Genomic DNA, 13,631 nt, shown 5'->3' with positions numbered 1-13,631 from the left:
CCGGCACTATAAAAACCTCACCGTCAGCATTCGAGATGAGCCAGGAACAAAGGAAAGCAATCACAGCCGGACGATCCGAGCAGAGAAGGGGAGGTACCTGCTACGACTAGCTAGATTCCACGCGCGATGGCGCCCACCAGGATCCGCGTGGCCTTGCTGAGCTTGGCGCTGGTGGGGCTGCTCATCTGCCACCTCGCCACCACCGCCTCCGCCGGCAAGAACAGAATCCGCATCCTCGACAGCGTCGACGACTCGGCCGGGGACAACAACAGCTCCGACGCCTCGGCCGGGGACAACAGCACCGACTCCGAGTCGGAAGGCCGCGTCGTCTATTCCGACATGAAGCTGGCTGATGAGACGGGATCTGCGCCGGCTCCGGCACCGGCGCCGGGGCCGACGACCAGTTGAAGCGAGGAAGGTGGCCAAAACTGAGGGCCCGGCTACTATCTTTTGCTATAACTAAAGATAGGGCCAAGTTTAATTTCTCCGATAAATTCTGTCCGAGCAAAAAGTATGATGGGGTTTTTAGTCGAGATGGTAAATAATGTATGACGCGCGTGTGGACCAAGAGTCATGGCTTGCTGTACTTGTGGTTTCTGAGCTGCAACACTCAATCGACTACTAAACTAAGGTAATAACTAGGTTAGTGCCCGTGCGTTGCAACGGAAACATATAATATCATGATAATTTAAAGAGAACCCAGAGAACAATCCTGATTGTACTATTGTATATATTGGCAACCTTGGACATGAGGTAGAACCAAATTACTGCATAACCATGTTCATCGTTCCAATTTGTTCTAGCTCTCCGTGGAGCACATTGTCCCTTCGTATCGGAGGACGGAGAACCGGCTGATTCTCAGAGAACGCCGGTGGGGCAGAGGAAAAAGGACGGAGGGAGAACTCACCTCGACGAAAACCAATGTGACGAGGGCGGACGCGAGGTGACGGTGGAGTAGATGAACAGTCAGGGTGCGAGCACGCCTCATTTACAAATCTCTCATTACCGATTTGGGATCCTACAGGCCTCAAATTCTCTCCCGGCAGGTAGATTCCCGTACTTTGGTATTTTTGTTTGATAGATACATGCCAGCTGCATGCTGGCGCTATATGACAACCATACAATGTTTCTGGTATCAACCTGTTAGTGTTTTAGGCAACGACAAAAGCAACGGTGCTAGCGTTCATAAATATTCTTCAGTACATGGCTCTTCTCCAATTCTTAACTCTTTGATCCCAAGCCTAAACCCAACAATAACGGTTTGCGTCCCTATCAACAGTTCGTGCAAAATTTTGGATCCAATGCCCACATGTCATCGGTTCTACTCTTAATGAGACATAGTTTTCGAAAAGGAAACATAACTAACATAAATCAAATTGGTAAGCAAACTCTACAACGCAAAATGGTACGGAGTCATGAATTAGAAGGTCTCGACAGTTGGGTTGCAACATTTTTTCTTTAAAATTGACAACCAGTAAGTAACATCAAAGAATCATGTAGGGTTTCAACAGTTAGCCTAGACATATTTATGTGTGCCCAGATATCAATTTGATTAAGCAGGATATCAAGAACATAGCAAAGCACTCATCAAGCTTACCTTTCTACATTGTAGGAAGAAGAACGTTTAAGCGCCGGATACCTCTTAGCCGGACCATCTCTTTGCGTCTTCTTGGTCTCAACAAGGCTCCCGCTGAAGTACTCCTGCTCCTACAGCTTTATCCCCATCAACTTGGGGTTTTCTGAGAGACAGTCGAGCTCGCCCATCATCATGGTGCGCGAGATCAGCGGCGAGGGGAGCAACCTAAGGTTCGGGAACCTCGGCTTGCACATCTGAACGACCCCAGCGTTCCCGTGATCCTTCACCGAGAGCGAGCCACAGGTGATGAGCTGCATCAGCACGCTCACCGGCCTCAGCTTCAGGCAGGCGCGCGCGCCGACGTCTTCCTCTTTGAGGATCCTGAAGCTGTCCATCATCACGTTGTCCGGGCGTATCAGTCACTCTAGTAGTTAATCCTTAACATGATGTATACATGCAATAAATACTCTTATGGATTTTTAGCATTGTTGTTTATAGGCAGTGCCGGTCCTGACATTTTAGAGGCTCGGGACAAGACTTATAATAGAGGCCCTTTATAATAATAATTATTACGCATAATTATAGTGTGCATATATATATATATATATTGTTAATAAATATTTATGTATATTTGAAAACGTTGTTTATATTAAATACAAAGTAACTAAAATATAGTGTAACATCTCGTAGAAAAATGCTGCATATATATATCCAGATGACTCAAAAGGTCACCTTGAACAATGATTAAATGGATGTAATGTGTTGTCAGATCAATCGATCAGATCATGTTAGTTTCTTTTTCGTCGTGTAGGGCAAGACAAAAACGCCGTCGTACCCAATGTCGTGTGTTGGCTACCGAGAGGAGAGGACACGACCGCTTGTCTGTCTGCGACCGAGAGCCTAGACAGATGGGCCTGAGACTACGAAGTACTACTACTGCAATATAGAAATCAAGATTGACGGGCTACGCCTAATTCTCCTTGCTTATAATTACGTCTTTCAAAGTTCTGTAGAGCCAGCAGACATACATATACAATATATGATATATGCATGTATATACGTAATGTTATTTAGTACCTAAAGGGAGGCTCCATTAATCTGGGGGCCTGGTTGAGGGCACTGCTCGACCCCTGCCAGGGCCGGCGCTGCTGATAGGGCTCGGGTGAGTGCAAATGTCAGCTTTTCTTCCACGGTTTCTGCCCACTGATCAACTCTCCAAAATAATCGATGGAGCATGACAGTGTTGGAACCAAGGAAACATCGGGTTCAACAAACTTCTCAACAACCAGAGCAATCCACCTATTTCCTGAAAACAAGTGAAATTAGCCAACATTTCTCCAACAGTCCAAGTCACACGATTAGAGAAAACAAGATTGAACTTTCACATGAACTTTAAATATCCCATTTTATAGGAAGGTACAGTATGACTCATCAAACAATTCAAAATCACAAATATTAATTGCTCATATATGAACAACAAAAACTCCATCTCAAATCAAAAAGGCTAAAATAGGTTACATTTTCCTCTGTACGGATCGCACGATTGACAATCAGTTCATGTATGATATGGCCATATCCCTCAAACAACTCTGCAGTTTTATTCTAATCCTATATATTAATGTTTTAAGGATGTAAACATGCATCCATAAAATACGTGTTAATCTCTAGTTCTCCACTGGATGCAGCATGGTAGCTAGCCTTGATAGCTTGACTTTATACAATCCCTATATGTAAGGTCGTTATGCTCGGTCTCTAGGTTGGATAACTCAGAACAAACGTCTTTACCAAATCTTATCTTCTTATAGCCAGATGCACCGTAGGTGACAAAAGAAACGAACTCACTGACAAAAAACATGATTACTTGTATAGCACGAGGTTGCCACTTGTCGAAGCCAGCTTGATCAACTCATTTCATTCCATAAACCAAACAAAAATAAAGAGTGAGATGATAATGGACAATTTCATTCCATAAACTAAATACCACTAAGCCTACAGATGCGAGCAATATCTTGCACGAAGCAGCTCAAAGCAGGAATTATTAAGGCTATAAGTTGCTTACATCAGCTTGGGGGACTTCAACCTGACACTATTGGACCACCTGATCGTGGACCCTGGCCTCCGCATGGTTGGCTGTAACAACAAGCTCAACGCCGGGTACGCCGCAAATAGGTACACACACGTGGGGTGTGGGCGCCTACGTGGTTGGTCACCTTCACCATGGCAGTGACATCATAAATTCTAACAATGAAATAAATCAGCAGAAACTTGATGCATAATGTTGGCAGATGCAAAAAGAAAGAACAATGGCAGTGATGTGTAAACTGGCATTGACATCTTACTTTCACTAAAATGGATCCAATTGTTGAAAGGATTTGAGACACAAGTGCCTGTAAGCATCCAAGAGCCTTGATAGCCTAAAAACTAATGAATTGTGTTAAATGTAACTTTAAGGGTCTCAAAAGCCAAAAGAAAACTTTTGCTAACAAATGATAACATGTGCACAGGGAAATTTTATAGAATGACACAAAATACTGCATAGAAAAACAGACTACATAAGTACATAACCATCAAAAGGTAAAGGATTTGCTTTGGCAATAAGTGCTTAGATAAAAAGTATATCACTACCACATATACGTCAATGTTAACTCATCTAATAATTATTTGTCTGGTCAGCTCCCAAATGCAATCAAAAAGAATTTTGTACATAGTGGTTATTAAAAAATGAGTAAAGTACTTGAGCCTTCCAATTCTGACAAAAAGCATACCTCTAACACTTCGACAACATCAATGCTGATGAACGGGTGTGCCCAAACATCCAGTATAATTGGAGAAATAACATACTCAATTAAAGTTCATTGTTCTCCACCTACATTTTCAGATGAAAAAACAACACAAAATTCTAGTGTCGATACAGTACATATGACATCTTTTTTCTACAGAGTGGATGCACAAACATGTTGCCATACCATGCTAAAGACATGAAGCATAAGATATTTTCTACAGAGTGGATACACAAACATGCTGCCATACCATGCTAAAGACCTGAAGCATAAGTTATGTTGAACATATGTATGTGATCAAGGCTTTGACTGATCATTCTACGAATGCGACAATATGCATAATAGTTGGTAGTTTATACAACCCCTCGATGTACATATTGTAGATGATGGCATCAGGGAGGCAACCAGAGTGCCTTGATGTACATATTGTAGATGATCACAGAGCCATATACAGTTCATGTAAGCTAAACATATTGTAAAACTGCAGAGAAACATTTTGCAGGCCAAACTGTCCAGCTCCACAATATGCATTCAACACGTCGTACAAACAAATAAACCAAAAAAGTATCAGTTTAGGCCAAACACTGACATACATCAAAAACTCTAAATAATACCCTAACTTTGTATAGAGTTACTACTATAACTCTAAATAACTACTATAATATGACAATAATGTGGCATTTGGTGCGGCCATGCTTACCAGTCTTGTAGGTAGAAACCTCCACAACCTGTAGCATACGTTGTTTTTATCAAACAAATACAATAAAACAGCAACAAATACCACAAATATGTGTAAAACCAAAACTGTCAATATTATGAACCATTCTGGATTACATTAAAATAAAAGAGCAGCAATCCTCGAATCAATGACAAGAAACAGGATTTTGCAGCTAAGCCTACCTCCACTTCACCGAAGAGAAGAAAGGTTTTGAATACATGCATAGACGAGAGGGGAAGGGAAGGTAGTTTTACTGAGCTCTATAAAAGACACTGGGCATATCCATTGGGGTGCAGGCCTAGAATGAACTGCAGGTGCTGGTGGTCGATATTCTATCATAACTTCCTCCTTCTGATTAAGTGCAGGCTCTGCCACCTGGCACTCGGGCTGTGGCGAAGCATCGACAGACAAAGAAAGAAAAGCAGTTCAAACACATGATTCAGATCACACCAACGAAACAGTTCCAAAGATGTTACACTACTACACACCATAATGATGTTTGTCGAGAAGCCGTCGTTGAGAAGCCTGTCAGCGAATAAACCACTGTAACTTACAGATCTTTGCATTTATTTTCTTTTTACAAATAAATCATACATGTATATGTAATCCATTCACATGTAAGCAGTGTTGTAATCCATTCACATGTAAACTGAGGTAGTAAGAAAAATTGATTAATCTCACTCAATACTATGATCTAAAAAGATCAAGCTGCTACAAGTACGCAACCAGTTTTTGTAAGACACACAACAAACATTCAGGAAGGTGAATAAACATATTTATCCTTTATCCGGCTTACTCTTTTGGTGGCACCGAACATCCTCAAGAATTTTTTGTATTCCATTTTTTTGTAGGCCATATATTCTACCTTTCCTTGAATTCTATGTATAAATATGTCGATTCAGTAAATCAATACAAAACAACATATGTTCCCTGGCATGGCGGAGATGGGAATGTAGGTCGAGTACATGTAGGTCATGACACAGCCATCAGGCATCGGATGCAGTAGGCGGCTGAGAGCTGCAACTGTGAGACAGGTGTAGAAAAGCAGCACAGCCCCCAACCCTACAGTTGCCCCGGAATCCGCCATCGCCCATGGGGTAAGAGAAGCTCGGGCCAGTCGCTCCGAGATGAATCTAAGATCAGAGGCGCAAAAATTGTGGAGATTCTAGATCATGGAAGAATCTTGCACCCTAAAGGCAGCTCGGGGGAGAGATGGGAGGGAGAAGAGCCTTGGATCTGGCGCGAGAGCGGACTGCAAACAGCCAGATTCGGTGCCACTGACCTCTCCGTCGATTTGGTGCCTCACATTTTGGATCCTCGAGAGCTAATGACACCTTCAAGCCAGCTGGTCCTCCATGGGATGCGACTGGGCTCCACATCGCTGGTAACTCCCGTGTCGCCTCTCTCTCTCTGCGGCCGTGGACAGAGGGTGAAGGGAGGGAGGGGGACGGAGGCGCTGATATCGTCTGAAGACGGCGCCGTGGAGACCCGAGTGGAGGCAGGTGGACGAAGGTGCTGGTTGGCTAGCAGCCTAGCATGGCGTTAGGTCGCTCCGCTCCCACCACCTTCGACTTCGACGTGCAGCCTCACAGACCCGTCGGCCAGCGTCTCCGGCCTCGGAGGGCTACTAATCCATCCTTATCGAGGGGCCAGTTGTGGCCCGCGCGCTATGGACGGAGGAGCGGTGGGTGGGGAGGCGGGGCAGCGGCGGTTTCGGAGGGAGGAGCGAGAGGTAGGGTTGCTTGTACGGAGTGGATGAGGGGGCGAGTAGGAAACACACGCGGGCGTGGGCAGTGGAGTCAGGGAGTCAGGGACGGTTCAGATTCACAGGAGGCAGAACACGGAAATGGACGGATCAGATTCACTGGAGGCAGAACCATGGAAGGCAGGCTACCCTTACAGCCTTAATAAGAAGTATAGATGTCTGATTTGTTTCTAAAAAATGATGGCAGAAACTATTAAGTAAACAACAACTTTGGTGCTCTACATAGAAGTACCCATACAAACAGACGAACTTGAACTGGACAGAGCATGAAAAGGGCGTATTTGTGACAATGTAATATTTACAAACCTCATCCAGCAGCAACTGATCAGCTTCACCTTCCAGACCCAAACTGATACTTGAGTTCACCACTCAACGTGTAATATGCCAAAATATCCACCTCCTGCACACTATCAAAACTGACAGTTGTTTCCATGATTGAATCATATAAACACGTGATTGATCAAAAGGATAAGAAGAAGAAAATAGACCTCTTGTAGCTCTATTTCTGTGCCCATATCTCAACTCGTAGCGTGCTGCTTCTTCAAGTATTGGAACAGATGACACGAGCGTTGCATATATATCCGGGAACAGCCAATTAGTGGAACAAAAAGAAAATGCATCAATCTCTTACGCATCCCTGGGTGGTTTTGGATTCTTGCTCATTTCCTGAATTTGTCTTGATGGTTCCACCAATAATACTACCATCAGCTTCTTTCAACCACCAAACCTTTCCAAATGCAGCCTTCATACTGAGCTTAGAAGGATCACCAACATAGACACCTTAGGTTTAAAAAGTTGTTAAATTCTTATGGTAATCGGCTAACAATTGCAGGTAGCAGGCTAGAACAAACAGCAATAGCACACTGCTGGTATTAGTGGAACAGATGATACAAGCGTTGCATATATAATTAATACTTTGGTCCAATGGCATACCATCGAAGGTCTAACACTTCCAAAATAGCTTCATCAGCCTTCTGATCCTATAAAGAGAGAAAAGATTTCAGGTTAAACATGTTAAATGAGAATTTGACAATCATGCATCCTAGCTACCAGCAATTATTCAAACAGACACGCCTGTAAGACACTGTGCCCTGAAGAAACCAACTACTAAGCCAATTCAACTCAGTCCAGTAAAATCAATTCTAAATTATTCTTATAACACACTTAAAAGTTTTCCTATTCAATACTCTTGCCGTCATAAAAATAAGTAGTTTTAGGTTTGTCCAATGTCAGACATTTTAAGGTTTGAACATAAATAGCTAAAAAACAGTTGCAGCTAGAGACCTCATGATAAATAATTTCAAAATACATATATTTTTCTTTTCAAAATAAAATATCTTTTAGGAAAACGATTGCCTAAGTTTCACCTTGTAAATTGTTTCAATGTCCTAAAGTGTTTAAAATTTTCAATCAGAGAGGGTAAGTAAAACACATATTGGACTACTGATTAAGGATATAAATAATGGTATACCCAGATTAGTGTCCGGCATAGTAAAAGAAAAGCTCTCCTACTTCATATTGGTATTTCTGTGCACACATAGATTTCACTGCATTCTTTGAAGGCATTGCACTAATTTTGGGAATGAGAAGAGGACAAGGTAACAAACAAGTTTACCAAAAAGGAAGCAAGTTTAGGAAAAGATATACCATAAGAAAAGAACTTCATTGAAATATGCTATTCGTTTTGTCACTTTAGATGTACTGCTGATTGCATGAGCAAATTAAATACCATGTCTAGACCACAATTCAGAGCACATTTTTTAATATATTTACCACGAATAGCTGCCAGTAAAATTAAAGAAAACACAACATTAATTACCTTTGAATAAGCTCCTGATTATCCACAGTAACAACTAACAAGAAACAGCAGCAGCAATAGCCACGACACTCATTTCCTTCTCAGGCCTATGCTCTTTTTCTTCTGAGTGATTGCAAATCGTCTCGCCATCGCAACATTGTAAAATTTCCTCATATGCTCTGACAACCGATGTATCGCGCCAAGGTTGCCTACATCTGATAACCTCAGCATTATAGCATCAAACTTCTTGTATGAAAGTTTCATGTCACGGTTTATAACCTCATCTAGAAGAGCAGTTGCATATTCTGTTTCTCCACAATCAAAGAGACCATAGATCATTATCTCGTAGGTATCGATAGCACGTTGACATCTTCTTTTGTCCATCTCAAGACATATATCTAATGCTCTATGTGCCTCTCCCATCTCGAAGAACATCATCATCATCATATTATAGGTATGAACACTGGGCTCACAGTGTGCCTCTATCATCCTCTCACAGAGTTCAAGTGCATCATCAGCCTTTCGATGACTACAAAACACATTAAGAAAGCAATTATACGTGACAATGTCAGGAGGAAATCCAGCCCTCCCCATCTCGTCCAACACACGATAAGCAGCATCCAGTTTACCCACCAAGCACATCCCTTCAATCAAATCTTTATAAGTCGTCACGTCAGGCATACAGCCACAACTTCTCATGTCTGAAAGCAGTTCAAAACACTCCTCCATCCGGTCAGCCTTTGCTAATGCAACAATCATAATCGAATATGTTTTGGCTGTGGGCGATGATATCGTCAACCCCTCAGTCCTCATGAACTCAAACAGTTCCCTTGCCTCTGACACCAATCCAGCGCTGCAAAATGATATAATGGCTGCAACGTAGGTGAAACTCTCTGGCGTGTGCTTCATCTGAATCATTTCCTCGAGCACCTTCATGGCCTTCTTGGGGTCCCTCGCCCGGCACCACCCGAAGAACAGGGTACTGTATGTCTCTGCATTACCCAGCAACTTCCTCTTCACGCGACCAAACACTGCCTCTGCTTCCTTGACCATCCCACACTTGCAGAACGCGTCCAGCAGAACGTTGAGCGCATCAGTCTCTGGCGGCGTACGCATCCGAACCCGCCGCTTCTTGGCCAGCTTTCTCATGTGCGTGAGATGCTTCTCCGTGTAGGCGCGCAGGATCTCCAGAAGGTCCTCAACCGGCACCGACCTCGAGCCATGGCGCTTCATGTGATCGAGCACGTTGCAGAGGACACCGAACTGGCGGCTCTTGTATCGCGTGCCGGAGAGAATGTCGATGATGTCGTTGTAAGTCGTCGGTTCGTGGTTGTAGCCGTCCTGTTGGGACGCCCAGGCGAAGAACCGAAACGCCAGCTTCTCCTCGTAGCGGAGGCGGTGCAGCACGTCGGCGACGAGAGGGGTAGTCAGCTCAGCGCCCAACGCGTCGAGCGCGGCCTTGCCCGCGTTGGATTCCGTCCCCGTCTTAATCACGGCATCATAGATCCTATTCGGGAGCGAGGTCGGGGGAGGCGGAGGGAGGTTAGGGATTGGGTGTGGGGGGAGGCGGGTGGAAGGGGTTGCTCGTGTGGACTGGAGAGTGGTGGGTGACGAGCAGGGAGAGTGGGAGACGCACGCGCGCGTGGGCAGCATCCGACGGACGATCAAAATGGAGGCGAGAGAGAACAGACGGTTGAGATCGTCGGAAGGCAGAACACAAAAAGGCAGGCTACTATTGCTAACTTAATAAGTAGTAGAGATATATATATGATATGCTTAATAAGATCATACACAATGCAATGTTAGTCTCACACCAAATGTGCTCATGTGGCCAGTCTTTGTGAGAGATTCATTATAGTTTCGTTTGTATTTTATAAGTTGTCGTACATGCTTTTTTGATGACATGAAACCGATGAAATTCTTTATCAACTATTGAGTGAACAACCCACTCATCAGTTCATGCCTTCACACAGCGATAGGACTGCGACGAAGCAGGCAAAACGGTGAACAACGAATATATATAAAAGAAAACGGTCATGTATCTCTATCTATCAGTCCTTTGCCTCTTCCTACCACCACATAAACAAGCCCCACAAATGAAGGAATTCACATCTGCTAGCTGCGACCTTGAGACAAACAAACGGAGGGAGTTATGGTTTGGATCAGATCACACGGGTCAGTCAGATCACGCGGGGACCTACACCTACTGCCTCATCTTCTTCGAGCTGCAGTCCGGGCACTTGTAGTGCTTTATGTGATCCGCTTTCGCAGGGGTGATCCGCACGCACTTGCCGTGGAACCACCGCTCGCAGATGTCGCAGCCGATCCAGAACTCGCTCGCGTTGTAAAGGCCGCCGCAGCTTCCGCAAAAGGTCTCCGTGTGCTCCTCCTCGTCTTCCTCGTCATCGTCTTCGTCATACTCCTTGGCGGCAGGAGCTGCTGCCCTGAAACTCTTGGCATGGCCATCTTTTCCTCTCTGAGCGAGAATAGAAAGAAAGACGCAACTCGTTCTGAGTAAGGTTTTCTACACGAACTGGAGGCAGAACCAAACACAGACTGGAGCGAAAGAAAGATTCATGTGGGCACCTTTGATGAGTGTCTGGACTTGCCGCTGCTATCAACCCCAGACCTATCTCTGCCGTGTTTCCTGTCCGCGAATGCTTCTAAGACGGAAGGAAGATCACTCATCATGCTGAACAAGCGCTTCCTGAGAGATAACAAAAAAAAGAACAAATAATCGAATCAGAGGCTGCATCAATTCAGTGAAAACAAAAACATTTCCTTCTCTCGCAACCAGTATTCCAGCCGTGATCTTTAATAGTATCTTACTACTACAAACATGGCTTCAATGCAAACAGAAGAATTGCCAGTTCAAATGCACGTGAATAAGCAGGGGTGGGTATGTACAGACTACAGAGACAAAAGAGTCCAAATGTCTAATTAGCTTTTCTACACCTACGGTGGAACAAATGATGACTTATCAACTACGTATGATCTAAGCCTTCCGAAAGTGTAAGTTAAGGGAATTTCATTTTGTTTTCAGGTGGACAGATGAACAAGTAAGGTCCCAAGAACAGAAGGCAAATTGAAAGTTTTGGAAAACCCCCCAGAAACTGAATTGTCTGGGATCAATTGCATAGAGCACCATATAGAAAAGGAATGCAAAGGACTAATGATTCATAGTATTCTCGCTGTAGTTCTCATAAAGGAAAACTGTGCTAGAAAGAAGAACAAGCGCAAATCCGCAATCCAATCAAACATAGAAGGATGTTGAAATACATAAACCTCAACCTCCACAAAGTAGGCACTTAGAAGTAAATTCTTAGGATATTAATGTGAGAGAAAAAACAAACATTTTGCTAAAAGACTAAAAATTATTAAATATAGCTTCCATTCTTTTTTATTTATCGTGTTTTAGTTTAAAAATAAACTAGTGGACAACAAATATTCTAAAACGGAGGAGGTAGTACTCAAGAAAAGCAAAGGAATTTAAACACGACTAGCAGGAAAAAATATAAATTTGAGAAAAAAAGAGGCACAAGATCCCAACCACTGGCACATGATTTTCTGTAATAATAAAGTGGAAAAGGGTCCAATAGTCTGGAAACCCCTTAACAAACAAACGGACCCATGATCTCCGCAGTACTACTAAGAGAACGGAGCTCTATGAAATGCGTAATTATGAAATATAGAGGCTGACGATTCTGATTGCACCATGCAGTCATGCACTCAAGCAGCATAAACAGAAACAAAAAGAAAAGAGAACAGCCCGCAAAAGTACAGATAAAGCGAACTCATCCCTAAAGCATGACCCTCAATTCACTCAAGCGAACCAAAAAGAGGAGCACAATAAACATGTTCACATGCAAACACATGCACCAAGTGAAACAAAATAAATATAGATCATAAACACGAGCATCCCCAAAGTGTCCCAGTCACCTAACAATCAAACAGCTAATTCACCCAGAGAAAAAAAAGGGGGGCAAACAATGAAGTTAACGAAACCACACGTTCGAGGAGTGAATCTGAGAACAAGCATTCCACGACCTCAGCCAACACCAGACAACTGACTGAAAAGTCGAATCGAACCCAGCGTGTGTCGCAGAACAGAATTGGTACCGGTCGTTGCCGTTGAGGCGGGCACCGTAGAAGAATGCGACGGAGATGAGCCACGAGTCAGAGTGGACGGCGACGAGTGTGAGCCAGTCGCGGCGCTGCATGCCGTCGCGCGCAAAGTTGATGCCGAGCGCCGGCTCGGGCAACTCCGGAGGAACCTCCTCCGCCGGCGGCGACACCTCCCAGCTCCCGTTGGGAAGGCCGTAGAGACACAAATTCTCCTTATCTGCACGCAGGAAAAGGAAACGGCGATCCGCTCATTCCCCGCCCGGATCCACCACTCTACGCACGCACGCACGCACCGCAGCGAAGAGCTCGCCGCGGATCGATCTCACTCACCTGGGTCGCACAATCTGCAGAAATCGTCCACATCTGCACCGGCAACGACGCGAGAGACAAGCGTTCGTTAGATCTGCGCGGGTCTCAAGAGCGCGGCGGCGAGGGGAGAGCGGTCGTTACCGGAGGTGAGGGCGCGGACGAGCCCCGCGCGGCGGCCGGAGAAGTCCTTGAAGATTTCCTCGACCGAGCGCGGGTTGAAGTAGACAGACGCGGGGGCCATATCCATGCGACGCGCCGACGTCGGCGCCGGCGGCGTGCTCCGGGCGGGGGCGGCTGGGGGAGCAGCAGCAGCAGCAGGAGCAGGAGCGACCGCCACGAGGCGATGGCGGACACAGGAGTTGGGATTCGGGGTGCGTTCCTTGCTTCGTCGCCAATCTTTTTGCACACCGGGGCGCCCGGCCGAGACAAAAGGGTTCCTTAGTTTCGGTCACGCCACGCCTGGGCCTGGCGGCCCGCGAGGCGATGCCGCCTTGTGGGTCCCTGGCACTGACACCGCGGGCCAAGAGCGTGAGATTCGGTGTGGCCCACGTGGAGGTGAG

General features: G+C 45.1%; 2 protein-coding genes and 1 pseudogene across 3 annotated transcripts; 1 reads left to right on the top strand and 2 right to left on the bottom strand.

The window, feature by feature from the left end:
* The first annotated feature begins 47 nt into the window (after positions 1 to 47).
* Positions 48 to 724, top strand: LOC111589298 (uncharacterized). Its single transcript, XM_023300099.2, has one exon. The coding sequence runs from the start codon at positions 127 to 129 to the stop codon at positions 406 to 408; it is 282 nt and encodes a 93-aa protein (XP_023155867.1). The 5' UTR covers positions 48 to 126; the 3' UTR covers positions 409 to 724.
* A 1,798-nt stretch (positions 725 to 2,522) lies between these two features.
* On the bottom strand, positions 2,523 to 10,206 carry LOC100192040 (pentatricopeptide repeat-containing protein pseudogene; annotated as a pseudogene). The gene is made up of 9 exons (NR_159695.1): positions 8,659 to 10,206; positions 7,773 to 7,819; positions 7,328 to 7,619; positions 7,146 to 7,239; positions 5,563 to 5,599; positions 4,342 to 5,461; positions 3,916 to 3,990; positions 3,636 to 3,786; positions 2,523 to 2,882 (listed from the first exon to the last, which is right to left on the bottom strand). The product of NR_159695.1 is annotated as a pentatricopeptide repeat-containing protein pseudogene (transcript).
* Positions 10,207 to 10,635: 429 nt separating this feature from the next.
* On the bottom strand, positions 10,636 to 13,472 carry LOC100283422 (uncharacterized). Its single transcript, NM_001156323.2, has 5 exons — positions 13,213 to 13,472; positions 13,093 to 13,125; positions 12,757 to 12,979; positions 11,224 to 11,344; positions 10,636 to 11,113 (listed from the first exon to the last, which is right to left on the bottom strand). Exons 1-5 carry the CDS (start codon positions 13,316 to 13,318, stop codon positions 10,841 to 10,843), a joined length of 756 nt encoding a protein of 251 aa, NP_001149795.2. The 5' UTR covers positions 13,319 to 13,472; the 3' UTR covers positions 10,636 to 10,840.
* Positions 13,473 to 13,631: the final 159 nt, after the last annotated feature.

This window comes from Zea mays, chromosome 5 (genome assembly GCF_902167145.1).
Source record: "Zea mays cultivar B73 chromosome 5, Zm-B73-REFERENCE-NAM-5.0, whole genome shotgun sequence".
Classification (NCBI taxonomy): Eukaryota; Viridiplantae; Streptophyta; class Magnoliopsida; order Poales; family Poaceae; genus Zea; species Zea mays.
This window is presented reverse-complemented; position numbering and strand designations above follow the sequence as displayed.

Excerpts from the sequence above, each read along its gene's own strand:
- LOC111589298 (XM_023300099.2), top strand. The coding sequence starts at position 127 with ATGGCGCCCACCAGGATCCGCGTGGCCTTGCTGAGCTTGGCGCTGGTG.
- LOC100283422 (NM_001156323.2), bottom strand. The coding sequence starts at position 13,318 with ATGGATATGGCCCCCGCGTCTGTCTACTTCAACCCGCGCTCGGTCGAG. Across the intron at positions 12,980-13,092 it reads CTGCAGATTGTGCGACCCAG|ATAAGGAGAATTTGTGTCTC; the intron begins GTGAGTGAGATC and ends TCCTGCGTGCAG. Across the intron at positions 11,345-12,756 it reads CGCCTCAACGGCAACGACCG|GAAGCGCTTGTTCAGCATGA; the intron begins GTACCAATTCTG and ends GTTATCTCTCAG.